Raw genomic sequence first — 14,273 nt, 5'->3', positions numbered from 1 at the left:
CAGTGGCAGGAAATATTTTAAGAGATCGCTTATAAAGAATTGTTATTGAAAAGTACAAAGAATAGTTAAAAGTCAAGGAAAGAATCAATTTTTAAAATAGGCCAAAGTATTAGAAATATCAGTAAAGAAGGTGTGTGGATAGCAAATAAGCATATGGAAAGGTATGCACATGAGAAGTCACCAGGGAAATGAAGCTGCAGTGGAATACCACTACATACATAGAAGAATGAACAAACTCTAGAAGTGGCAATTGTATATGACAGCAAGGATATAGGGCACCACTCTCGTTTGTCACTGGTGGGAATGCAAAATGATATGACCACCTTTGGGAAATAGTTTGACAGTTTCCTAAACATATGATGCAGAAATTGCATTTCTTGATATGGAATTACTAATGTATGTTCATACAAAAAACTGCACAAAGGCATTTAAACCGGTATTATTAACAATTCCCACAAAACTGAAAGTAACCAAAATTTCTTTCAGTAGGCAAATGGATAAGTAAATTGTGGTACATTCAGCCAGGGGACATTATTCAGTGAAAAAAAAGAAACATATTTGGCATAAAAAGAAATATCTTGGCATAAAAAGACACCGGGGAAATTTCAGTGAATGTTCATTGAAAGGAGCCATTCTGAAGACAGCATGTGATTCTGACTAGATGACATTTGGAAAAATCAAATCCATGGAAGTAATGAAAAGATCAATGGTTAGTCGAGAAAGGGATGAAGAGCAGAGCACAGCTGATGAGTTTTTAGCAATGAAAGTCCTCATATGAGACCTTGATGATAGTCACATGTTGTTATCTGTGGGCAAAACCTGATAAATGTACAACACCAAAATGTGCACTTTGGGTAACAATGATCCATAAGAATTAGTTCATCTTAACACACAAAAAGCACTCTTTGGGAGATGTTGGTAATGGGGAAGATCACATATGTGAGAGCAAAAGATAAATGATATTTGTACTCCTCCCACAATTTTGCTGTAAACCTAAAACTGCTATTAAAAAAACAAAGCCTATGAAAATTTTGAAATATAGTTCTGACAAAAGAAACTAAGTACTTCCATAACTTTAAGATTTCATTTAAAGGGTTTTATCTCACAAAGTAATTTGAAAGTTGAATTGGTTTACCTGGACATGCATAATGTGTAAAGACATCCTCAGCTGGGTATTTTGTGTTACTTCTTAGGTCAGATGTCGCCATCTTGTATAACGATCGCTCTGTCCTTGAGAATCACCATGTGAGTGCAGCTTATCGACTCATGCAAGAAGAAGAGATGAATATTCTAATAAATCTATCTAAAGATGATTGGAGGTGAGTTTCAGAGGGAACCTAACTTAGGGAAAAGATCATGTGATGTAAACAGCGAAATACAATACCTTCACCAGCATACTGCAAACTCAATTACCATTGATTATTTACCTAAGAAAGATAAGTACATAGGGGATTTTGTTCAGGAATCAGGATCTAGTCAATGGAGTTGAAATATTCCAAGTTAATTCAGCCTCCACACACATGAATTAGCACACCATGTAAAATAAATCTAGAGACACAATGATACACTTTTTTTCAACAGAGCTGGGCATGGTATATATTATTAACATATTAATTCAAAATGTTATCATCATATTTATTCCTTCATTTGTTATCTTTCTATATAAGCAAAGTGTCTTTAAAAATTTTTAAGCTCCACTACTTTGATAGGGGGAAGAATAAAATACACGAAAATGATCCTAGTATAGCAGGAAATGCCATGTTTCCCCAAGGCATCTGTTTGTTTAAATGACATAGAACGATGATACTTGCTGTCATACAAAGAAGTAACCATATGTTAACCCACCATTCTACCTAACTTTGACTCTTCTCATTCTAATCCCTTTATTGTCATAAGTCTCAAACTGCACTTAGTAAATAAAGGGAAAAGGACACTGAGTTCGTAAGGATGAACTTCAGAAAAGCATAAAATCCTGAGGGCAGCTCATACAGAAACAAAAGTTTTTAAAAAGCACACTGTGTTGTGGTCATCTTTAATAAATATCATAATAAGAACTCATTATCATTATACTTTTAAAGCAACTTTAAAAAAAAAAAGTCCAGAAGAAAAGTGACGCAATCTCAAGAACTGCCTTTTATTTTTTTTTAAAGATTTATTTTATTTTTATTACAAAGTCAGATATACAGAGAGGAGGAGAGACAGAGAGGAAGATCTTCCGTCCAATGATTCACTCCCCAAGTGAGCCGCAACAGGCTGGTGAGCCGCCGATCCAAAGCCGGGAACCAGGAACTCTTCCAGGTCTCCCACAAGGGTGCAGCATCCCAATGCATTGGGCCGTCCTCAACTGCTTTCCCAGGCCACAAGCAGGGAGCTGGATGGGAAGTGGAGCTGCCGGGGTTAGAACCGGAGCCCATATGGGATCCCGGGGCGTTGAAGGCGAGGATTTTAGCCGCTGGACCAAAGAACTGCCTTTTAAAACCAAAATAAACTAACATAGTAAATCTCAGGCTTGAAAACATACTACCAACCTCAGAATTACTTTTAAAGCTCCCTGGTTTCCTAGTCCAATTTCAGATATGAGCTAATATTTGCAGCTTCGTAAAATACTGAAAGGTTGGGGGTCAAGGAAGATGGGGAGCTTCATTTGGGACCTGGTGAAGCCTTTCATCAAGTTTGCTGCAGCAAAATGTAACCCTAGAAGTTTTCCAACCTAGTCAAGAAATGAACTAATTGTAAAGGAATTATAAATCAATCACACTGCTAGGCTATGTGGAGAATAGATGGGCAAAGGTAGAACTTGGGAGAGATTTTAGGAGATATTTCTCAAGGTCCCCTTCCCCCAGAAAGAATATGTATCCCTACAACATTAATAGTTTGTCATTAGCGATTATCGTTCCAAGAGGTAAAACTTGTAATATTTATTTTTGTTATTCCTTTGGATTAAGCTTTTTGTTTCTCAGGTTTTTTTTTCTGTTTCCATTTCAGTGTAAACAGCAATCCTAATTGGGTATTTTCATAGATTTTTTTTTTAACAAGGCTGTATGTAATGTGTTTAGCAAATTTACATCATCAAATTTGATAGATGTGTCATGGTGCTGTGTCTTAAGCAGCAGCTTGTTATACCCATATCCCATATTGGAAGATCCAGAATCAAGTCTGTTATTTAGCTTCCCATCCAGCTTCCTGCTACTGTGCACCCTGGGTGGCAGCAAATGATGGCCCCAAGTATTTGACTGCCTGCCACCCATGTGGAAGACTCAGCTGGAAGCTCATTTCTTCAATCTGTCCCAGCCCTAGTTGTAGGCGTTTGGAAAGTGCACCAACTGATGGGCAATGTCAACCTACCCTGTTAGTTGTTTTTCTGTTCAGTAACTAAGCCCTTCTCTCCCATAGTGCCAGTGGTTCTGCCCGTATTATTATATTGGGTTAAGTTCCAAAAGCTTAAACTGGGATTCTTACGATGGACTATTCCTTATTCCAAACTTTGGGAGTGGGACTTTAGTGGGAGTGGGACTTTTGTAGGAGTGGGACTTTTATGGCTCATTCCTAACCTAGCCACCAAGTAGCTGGATGACTAAGCAAAGCACTCCATCTTCCCTGATAACAAACATTAGTACTCTCTCATCTAAAGAAAATTTAATGTCTTAATTGCATGCAAAGCAAATACAATACAGTTGCAATCAGTGCTTATGCTGAATAAATACTACACAAGTAATACTGATTTTGTTAATAGTAGTAATTTCGTTAAAAAAATACAATATCAGCTTTGAGTATACAAGCCTTTTTTATCTGTGTCACTTCTCAGAGACAGACAAGAGACCTTTCATTTTGTTAATTATATGGATTTAGAATGGTCTCAATCCCATTGGGATATATGTTTGCTTCCATAGCATACAAATACTATATTTCAAGTTATGGCTTTAATGGCTAAAAATATTTTCAGATAGAAAAATAATAGTTAGGAATTGAAATGGGGGCAGGGAGAGGTTGTAATGGTGTTAGTGGGAAGGGACATTATCTTCCTTTAAAGGGATGTTAAACTCTGTCACTCACAGATCTTTGCTGGTAATTTCTTAAATTAATGAGAATTAAAGGGTAAAATAATCTCCAACTTTTATAATCACTTTTACATTTAAAAAGTGTCATCTTCTGTGTTCATGTCCCTTAAGAAGACTAAAATGTGATACAGATAATTAAGGAACAGTTCCACTTTAGAACAATAAAGGGTAGCTGAAGATATCTCCTTTTGATGACTCTGCAGGGATCTTCGGAATCTCGTGATTGAAATGGTTTTATCTACAGACATGTCAGGCCACTTTCAGCAAATTAAAAACATAAGAAACAGTTTGCAGCAGCCTGAAGGGTAGGTCATTTTCTTTTATCTTGTTAAAACTTAATGAAATTGTGCTATAAATCATTTACTTTGCTCAATAATTTGAATGCATCTTTGGTTTGACAGGATTGATAGAGCCAAAACTATGTCTCTGATTCTTCATGCAGCCGACATCAGCCACCCAGCCAAATCCTGGAACCTGCATTATCGGTGGACCATGGCCCTGATGGAGGAGTTCTTCCTACAGGTGCCTCTTGCACACTACTTGAATGTTTATGTAAATAATAACATTGCATATTGACATATTCTGTTTCTAAACAGAATCCAGAGCTGACAACTTCATATCATCAACGCTCTACAAGATATTTGTGAGGATTTTTGTCAGAAATGTTGATCTTCCAGATAAATAATCCTGTGTTGTGTATTATATACTTTAAGGAGTCAAGTCTTAGGGCTTAAAAATGAACTCTCAGGAAGTTAGGAAGGGTTAGAATTATTACCTGCTCCAGAGGCAGCTTGAAGAGCAGAGAGCAAATGACTTCCACAGTAAAAAGAGAAAGGAGGATGTACAACACTTCTGCATATCAGAATCTAGTCATATGTGCATAACTGCAATAGAGACCAAAAAATATCACTCGTAGTGGTGTGGACATGCACCTGCTCATCTAAAAAAACTGAAATGTTGGTAAGAAAGCAATCCTGCACATGGGGAATAGTCCATGTTGACACAAGGATACATTTTTTTCTCCAGAGTGTCCCTTTTATGACCTCTCACCCCCAAATGGGATACAGCCATACACGAGTAACACTAACCATTCAATGTTAGCCTCAAATACTACAAGGTAAGGTGCAGGATTCCATAAAACTTGCTCCTCTTCAGATGTCAATCACTAGAATGGTCATGAGACACAAGCACTTTTTTTGCAAACAGTTATAGATTTGGAATTTCTCAACACTGCTCAAGCTTTGTAGTTTTCTAGAACAGCGCTTAGCATTCAATAGGGTCTTACATTTACAGTGACAGCTTTACTAGAAAGGATACTGTTGTAGGCACAGCTAAAAGAGGTACTTTGAATGAGTCTGGAAGTTGTTGAACCTGGAGCTTCCATGCCCTCTCCTAGCAAAGTAATGGTGTGTTACCATCTGGCCTGTTGATGGGTTCTCTGACCAAGAAGCTCCACCCAAGCCCTAGTGATACAAATACTCATCAGTACTCATGACCATGTGACTGAACTCATTCTCCAGCTAAACCTCCAATCTGGGGCCAAACAGCTCCAAATCCCACACTTATAATCATGTGATGAATCCTGAGGCAGTCTACAGGAGCTACCAAAAGTTGCCACATTCATGTAAAAAAAACTCTCTGCTCCAGAAATTACACAGGTTGGTGAAGTTCTGTGCCAGGAACCCAGAAGAGATATCATAAATATTACATATTAAATCATAGTACCACTCAAAGAAACTCTTATGTCTGAATTTTCAGATGATTTCATTTCTCACTACTATTCTTTCTTTTGAAAGTTCATTCATTGTTTGTAAAACCCATTCTGAAGACAAACTTCAAATGCATTACTATATCTGGAGGAATATTTTTCCTGGCTCCCATTGTGAATGGAAACATGATTTGATCTTAAAGTAATGTTTCATATTGAGAATCATCTTGCAAATTCAAATGTTTTAATAAGAATAAATAAGTACAAATAGTTTTGAGTGGTAGGGGTTTGGTGCAATGTTTATGTTACCCCTTGGGGTGACACTATCCATATTGGAGGTGATGGATTTGATAACTTCTACTTTTGATCTATTTTCCTACTAGTTCAAACCCGGGGAGGCAACAGACAACAACTCCAGAAGTTGATTTGATGCTACTCATGTGGGAGATCAAAATTCAGTTCTAGGCTGCAGCCCAGTCTCTTTCTGGATATTGTGGCATTTGGAGAGTGACCAAAGCATGAAAGATTGTGTGTGTGTGTGTGTGTGTGTGTGTGTGTGTGTGTGTGTGTGTGTCCATCTATCCCTACCCCTCTCTCCATGCCCCCGTATCTGTCTCAGATAAGTACAATTTATATGATTAAGAAAAGACAAAGCATAGTGACCAGTGTGGTGGCCTAGTGGCTAAGGTCCTTGCCTTGCATGCACCAGGATCCCATATAGGTGCCAGTTCTAATCCTGGCAACTCCACTTCCCATACAAGTCCCTGCTTGTGGCCTGGTAAAGCACTCAAGGATGGCCCAAGCCCTTGGGACCGTGTACCTGCATGGGAGACCCAGAGGAAGCTCCAGGCTTCTGACCTCAGATGGGCTTAGCTCTGGCCACAATGGCTGCTTGGGGAGTGAACCAGCAAGCAGAAGATCCTTCTCTTTGTCTCGTCTTCTCTCTGTAATTCTGCCTTTCCAATAAAAAAAAAAAGTATTTAAAAAGCTTAAAAAAAAGAATGGTTCCATTTCAATTAAAAAAAAAATTACCAAACATAGTCTGCAAGCCTGTGGTGGGTGGAACTGTTTGTCAATGTTTGTGCCTAGTAAACTGTTTCAAGTACCTTACTTGCGGAAATCAAAATACATCCAACATGAAAGGTTAAATCTTGTGAAAGGAACATGAGTCTAATTAGATATTTTTTATTTCCATTGTGTGTACTTTTTCATGTTATTCTATGTTAAACCAAATAAGGAAGACTAGCTTTTTAAAAAAAACATTGAATAATAACAAGATTCTGTGTAATGTCAAAGTATTCAGACATGGACAGCATTTGCTTGAATGTTCTTAGTACTTAGTGCAGAACAGTCCAAAGAAGAGGCAAGAAAGCATAACTATGTGGACTACCCTGACATCAGCGCATCTTCTGTTAGCATTACTTCATCTCTCCCAACATTAAAACCTCCTCACATCATCACAGATTGGTTTAGGACTTTAGCTTTAAATAAAGGAACTTACTATGGAAACATCTTTTTTTTTCAGTTTCTGGATTTTAAAGGAGGAATAACTTTCAAACACCCTTCAGAAAAATATTTAGTAAAACAGAATATGGAGTTAAAGCAAGCAACTGTGATACACCAGATGTTTATTCAAACAAAGCAGTTTATCAGTATGAGATTTAAACTAAGACATGATACTGAACTTCAGCAGGTAGAATGCTTTCTTGAGTTCAGCTCAATAAATCTCATAGCATCATTATTCTTAACTATATCAACTATTTAAGCCTTTGGGAGGTAGATACAGCAATGAATCTAAAACTTGTTGTGATGTGTATTCAGAATATGTTTAATATAAGCTATTCTGTGTATCTGTGCAGATGTTGTAGAAACTCAGGACGGCAGTGTTTTTGCCTGTGTTTTCTTGGCTTTTCTTTGCATAGCCATCTGTGAAACTATCGTTTTCCCGACTTAGTGTACCAATAGATACTTTCTTATTTTGTGTCTAGCCTGGGTGGTTGGAATTTTTTATCTTAGTGAAAAGCGCATGCTTATATGGCAATTTGTACATAGATTCCTTCCTTCATGCAAAATATACTTAGAAAAATATATATATATAAATACTTAGAACTTTTTTTCTTCGTCGTATAATTCACTGGTCTATGCTAGAAGATTTGAAGGAAATTAAAGGCGTTCCAATGAATTCATCAGAGTCTTCTGTTGTAGTATAAAGGTGAACACTTATTGTTTTTTCCTGGATAAAATCTTTCATGTTATTCAAGCAGATGCTCAAGAAAGTGTCTTGGAAATATAATTGGATGTTGGACTTTGTGCTTGGTAAATGCTTGCAATGAAATAATCTCAACTGAATTTGACCTGTGGTAATGCAGCAAGGTGGAGGAATCCACCATGGGGGGAGGGTTTGGGGAGGGGTGGGGGGAATCCCAGTGCCTATAAAACTGTGTCACATAATGCAATGTAACCAATGAAAAAAAAAAAAAAGCCCAAGGATAAGCCCTAGCTTTCATCTCTCAGCAGGGATGCTTAGGGGTCTTACTCTGCTGCCTCTGCCTCAGGCTGATTGTAAAGAACAGACTGCCAGAATGAATGCAGGAGGGCTATGCCATGAGGTGAAATGAGGAAAAAGTGATCATTGATTCCTGTAGTCTGTTTTATGCTTTAAGTTCTCTCTAGAACCATCAGATAGCCATTGATTGAAATATTTTATTGTTACATAATCAAACTTGAACTACAATGGATCTGGACACAATTTTAGAAACAATTTAAATTCAGTCACAATTTTTTTAAAACCAATTTACAGAATTTCGTTTTCTCTACATAATATGGAGCCAGATTTGGAATTCCTTTAATAGGCCTGGAACAAAAGTAGAGACAGAATGCCAATTCAAAAAATCGGAACAGTGTGAGTGGAATTTTTTTTAAATACCAAAAACAAGAGGAGTGCTGTGTATGTATATTAACATTTCACAAATGCACAAATGGATTTAGGGATACTCAATCTATAAATCCATTTATTTTCAACTTTTCTGCCAAGCTCATTTTATTCAAGAAATAGGATTAAATAGAAACTTAGAATTATTACGCATAGTATATTTCTGGAATGCAGTATAAACCAGTTTGCTTGTATCACTCTTAAAAATTCAGACAGTTTACACCAGTCCCTAGTACAACTGCATTAGCCTCACACTCGAAAACCATGAGAAACTGTAGCATAAGAAGATGAGGATCATATACAGAATTTATAGCTCAGAAATATGCTTATTTATGACTTTTGAATTATCAGTTGGAGATGAAGTAGGTAGAGCAGATTCTCATCTGAAAGCATGTTCAGAACCGCCACGAGATACCTGGCAGTCTGATTGGTTCCCTCTCTGGCAGTGTCCACACAGCTCCACACGCTGACTCTGCAGTCTGTCACAGGTCAATTCAGAAGACATCCCATTTGTTTCTGCTATGACTGACCTGCGATCAGAGTTGGGGGTTCCAGCACTCCCACTCCTTCAAAAAAAATCAAACATAAATTAAAGCAGTTTTTAAAAATGTATTTGCAAAATTTTATTTGAAAGGAAAATAAAGAGACATGTTATACATGCACGAATTCATTTTCCAAATATCTGCAACAGTTGGAGCTGAACTGGGCAAACATAAATAAGCTTGAAACCCAATCAGAATCTCCCTTGTGGGTGATGGGGGTCCAGCTACTTAAACCAATACTGCTAGCAGGAAGCTAGAAGCAGAAACAGAGCAGGGACTCAATTCCAAACATTCTAATACAGGATGAGCAAAATGTGCATTACCTGAGGCCAGCAGTCTGGCTTCCCGGCTAATCCTTCACTTTGCAGCACTGGCATCCCATGTGGGTATCTGGTCTTGTCCCAGCCACTCCACTTCCCATTCAGCTCTCTGCTTGAGACATGAAAGAATAGTGAAGAATAGCCCAGAGCCTTGGGACCCTGCACCAGCATGGGCAACCCAGAGGAGGTCCCTGGTTCCTGGCTTCTGATCAGCTTAGTTCAGGCTATTACAGCTGTGTGTAGAATGAATCAGCAGATGGAGCAGCTTTCTCTGTCTCTTCTTCACCCTGAAAATCTGCCTTCCTAATAAAAATAAGTAAAAATTTAATTAATAAGGGCTAATCAAGTTAATAATTGCAAATACAAGCTTTTTTCAAAGAATGGCAAATGTGTAACTGTACACAGTTCAGTATTTCGTGTTGCTAGAAACAGTATAGAGTGTGTCATTTCAAAACCAATTTTATTTCCACTGACAATGTATTAAATTTCTACCAAATACATTAGAATACTCACAGCCAAAAATCTAGCATAAAAGTAATAGATATCACTTCCGAAATTGTATAATATTAAACACTTCAGCTATGAGCCAGGGTAGTAGTGCCAACATAAGTGCTTCTAGGTGAAGAGTCATGAAAGCATTGCAAATATCAATTACTTAGGGACTTCTGAAGTTGAATAAATTGTTGATAACACAAAATAAACTTTTATCATATAAATTTTACTAAAGGTAGATGTTTTTAGTTGCTTTATTTGTCAGACATTTAGCCAGTTCTTGGGGCTTTGATAGAATTTAAGAGAGTCTTTTTCAGAGAATTGAAAAAGCTCATTATAGATAGTTTAAATTACATAAATATGTTGTACAAAGATAACCAGACCCTTAATTTGGCTTTCTGACAGAACTAGTTTTCCCTCAAAATCTGCTCCTAGCCTTGTGTGGTCTCTAAGCCTATGGGCAAAGGCTTGTGAGTGTTACTAACTTTTCGGGGCCTAACACAAGGTTTCAATGCAAAAGGGTGCCCAAGATTTCTGTGCTTGTCTATTCTATCTTCTTCATTTGTTTGAAAGCTGTAAGGACTGCTTGGCTTCAGAGAAATGCAAAAACAAGTGGCAAGTCACTGAATTTTAAAGTCACTTGATAATGCTGATAGCTGCCAGAGCATTTAACACAGTTAGGAAAGCACCAAAAACAATTTCAATGCTTTTGTTAGGGCTGCCCTTTCAACAACCTTGCAGGAAACCTGCTAAGACAGGTGTGAACACACCAAGTTGCCTTGTGTTTCCTTCCTGATGAGGCCAATTTCTCTTCCGTTCACCTCTAGGCCCAGCCCCAGGGACACAATGCTGAGATCCAGGAATGTTTTTCATTGGTGCTAACTGCATGAGGCGTTAGTTCCAACCACTTGCATCCATCAGTTTAAACACCAGGCCATGTGAATATTTTTTTTTCTTAAGAAAATTGTTTCCATTGGAAAGGCACATTTACAGAGAAAAAGAGAGACAGAGAAAAATCTAATTCCCCAAATGTCCACAATGGCTGTAGTGGAATAAACCTGAAGGCAGGAGGCCAAGAGGCTCTTCCAAGGATTTTGGCCATCCTCAGATGCTTTCCTGGACCATAAACTGGGAGCTGGATGGGAAGTGGAGCAGCTGGGATGTGAACTGACACCCATATGGGATGCTGGCAGTTTAGGTGGAGGATGAATGTGTTGCACCGTGGAACTTGCTCCAAGTTATTGATTTTCTAAATCTATACTTTTGGTTTTGCTGAAGGCTTACCCTTAATGGAAAGCATGGCTTTCCAGAACTATAACCTTTCTTACAGAGTGCTTCCTGCTGTGATCATGAGTTCATTTTGATGGAAGAGAAGTGGCATATAGCAAAGTTAATCAGCTTTATATTCAGGGACCCTAACTGCCTCTATATCTTCCCCCTCTGTTTTAATTCTATCCCATCCTTGTTGGTTGTTTAGGGCTGACATAGTCCAGCTCCAAAGCCCAGCTAATCCTGTTTTTGTGGCTTTTATTTATCTTAAAAGAATAAATAACACTTTGAAATATTTATACATAAATTGAATAATTAATGCACTACAGCATTGAATATGCTTTAGTAGAATTTTAATCTAAATTAAAGTGGGTGGCAGGAAACAAATAGAAATAATATTAACCTATCATTTCATGTATAAGAAGTTCAAACTGTATATTTGTGGAAACCCCAGTCTGACAGTAAAAAGTTCTCATTCAGAAACATGCAATCCTCTGCAAAAGTTAGCTCATGGAAGTTAAATCGTTCCAATACCTCTTCCAGCCCTAACTCGTTGTTGGGTCTACCAAAGGGACAAACATAAAAATGTCTTTATATGTAATATATTTGTGTTCTCAAGTGGCATACCAGTCCTTGACCAATAAAACCAGTTGCATGCTGTGGGAGATCGCCCTTGGATCTCTGCCTGCTTGGCCTATGGGGGAGGTCATAGGCACACAACACACTGTGTCCCAAGGGGAACCCCCTGACAAGAGTCTTGGTCACCGAGACCTCAAAGACTTAGACTGAATAACGTTATGCACATCAAGATAAAGTGCTGTCAGAGGAAACCAAGTAGAAGGAAACTTCCAGCCCTTAGCAGATACTGAGTCCTGTGCAAGATTGTTGTATGTGATGAAGATAAAAAGCTAATAAACTGTGCAAAAATGTAGTGAAAACACGGTTTCAGCTGGTAAACTAAAGGGAAGGACAGGAAATTCTCTCCTGTTTATTTCTTAACAACATCCCCTTGAACACAAAGCAATGAATGAATGTTTCATAAACCTTGTAGTCATGAAGATTTGCCCAACACTCACCTTTATTTTGAGGTGACGAAAATCCAGATGTATCTCATGATGTTAAACGTGAACGTAAATGGAATTCCTTGACAAACAGGCTCAATATTCTGTAGATAATATTTAAATAATAGTAAAAAGTCATTACATTTTCATTTCTTTGAGAACAATGTGTTAGAATACAGTTATGCACACAGAATTTACAAGTGCTGAGGTAGTCCATTACCTTTTAGGGGCTATTTAATAAGACTTGACTAATGATGAGAAAAATGTTTTAGAATGTTCATATACTATTTTTTAAAGATTTATTTTTATTGCAAAGTCAGATATGTAGAGAGAAGGAGAGACAGAGAGAAAGATCTTCTGTCCGATGATTCATTCCCCAAGTGACTGCAACGGCCGGTACTGTGCCATCCGAAGTCAGGAGCCAGGAACTTCTTCCAGGTCTCCCACGCGGGTGCAGGGTCCCAAAGCTTTGGGCTGTGCTCTACTGCTTTTCCACGCTACAAGTAGGGAGCTGGATGGGAAGCGGGACCACCAGGATTAAAACCGGCGTCCATATGGGATCCCAGCGCATTCAAGGCGAAGACTTTTAGCCGCTAGGCCCCGCTCATATACTATTTTTAATTAATTAATTTTATTATTTTATGACACAATTCCATAGGCTCTAGGATTTCCCTTCCCCCTCCCAAAATCATCTCTCTCCCCACTGGTTTCCCCTATATTATTACAATAGTGTAGTCCTTTATAATCAGTTTATGAAGTGTATTCTGCCATTTAAGTGTATCCTGACATTGTAACTGAGGACAATGTCAGAAAGTACAGCATCCTATTGTCAAGATATATTTAACTGTTTCAGTGGGAGTTCATTACAACAGTGTGAAGTTAAATAACATACTACGGAATGACTAATGTGTCATTGATGAAACAAAAAAGAAAATCAAGAACCTTCTTGAAGAAACTAATGCTACTATTTGACATATGTGTCATTTGAAAACAAACAGAAAAAATTTTTTGAATAAACAAAAATATCAACACCCATGAGATGTAACAAAAACAATTTTAAATGGGACAGTTATAACATCATGTGCTTACAAAAAATATTTCAAATAAATGATCTAATAGTACATCTCAAGGACTTAATAAAAAATAAAAAAATGAATAAGCATCAAGAAATGATTTTTTAAAATCACAGCAAAAATAAATGGAATTGAAACCCAAAAAATTACAAATTGCAACAAGAAAGAGCCATTTTTCAAAATGAGCAAAACAAACTTTTAGCCAGATTAGCCAAGAAAAACAAGAGAGAAAAACAAAGTAAAATTGGAGATGAAAGGTAAAACATCAGAAGAAATAGGTGATCTGTTCTTGCTGAATGTATCCTTTAATCATTATGTAGTATCCTAACCTCATCTCTTTTAATATTTTTACATCAATTTCTATATTTGATGTAAGAGTGGCTACACCAGCTCGTTTTTCTTTTTCACTAGCCTGCAGTATCTTTTTCCATCCTTTCACTTTCAATTTCCACATATCTTTATTGGTAAGATATGCCTCCTGTAGGAAACAGATAGATAGACTTTGCTTTTGATCCAGTCCACTAACCTGTGATGCCTAATCAATGAGTTTAAGTCATTTACATTCAGGATTTACATTGATAGGTACTAGTATGGTCTTGTCATTTTAACAATGGGTTGTTCATAGTTTGATTTTGTTTTATGTTGTTTTATTGGGATATTCTCCACATTTGATTTGGAGGTGCTATTGTTGATTTAGTAGGTGCTATTCCTTTTCTCTGCTAAGAGAACAAGAGAACATCTTTAAGTACTATTTGTAGGGCAGGTTTAGAAGAGGCATATTCTTTCAACTTTTTTTTACTGTGGGAGAATTTAATTTC

General features: G+C 37.4%; 1 protein-coding gene across 3 annotated transcripts in view; it reads left to right on the top strand.

The window, feature by feature from the left end:
- PDE1A (phosphodiesterase 1A) overlaps positions 1 to 14,273 on the top strand; it is a 224,180-nt gene that overhangs the window by 179,528 nt on the left and 30,379 nt on the right. For all 3 annotated transcript variants that reach the window (XM_058664694.1, XM_058664695.1, XM_058664696.1), the window contains exons 8-10: positions 1,194 to 1,319; positions 4,262 to 4,363; positions 4,460 to 4,580. In XM_058664694.1, coding sequence (XP_058520677.1) covers positions 1,194 to 1,319; positions 4,262 to 4,363; positions 4,460 to 4,580 — 349 coding nt within the window. The remainder of the gene's footprint in view (positions 1 to 1,193; positions 1,320 to 4,261; positions 4,364 to 4,459; positions 4,581 to 14,273) is intronic.

This window comes from Ochotona princeps, chromosome 5 (assembly GCF_030435755.1).
Source record: "Ochotona princeps isolate mOchPri1 chromosome 5, mOchPri1.hap1, whole genome shotgun sequence".
NCBI classification, from domain to species: Eukaryota; Metazoa; Chordata; class Mammalia; order Lagomorpha; family Ochotonidae; genus Ochotona; species Ochotona princeps.
Note: the sequence above shows the minus strand (reverse complement) of the source record. Positions and strands in the feature narration are given on the sequence as shown.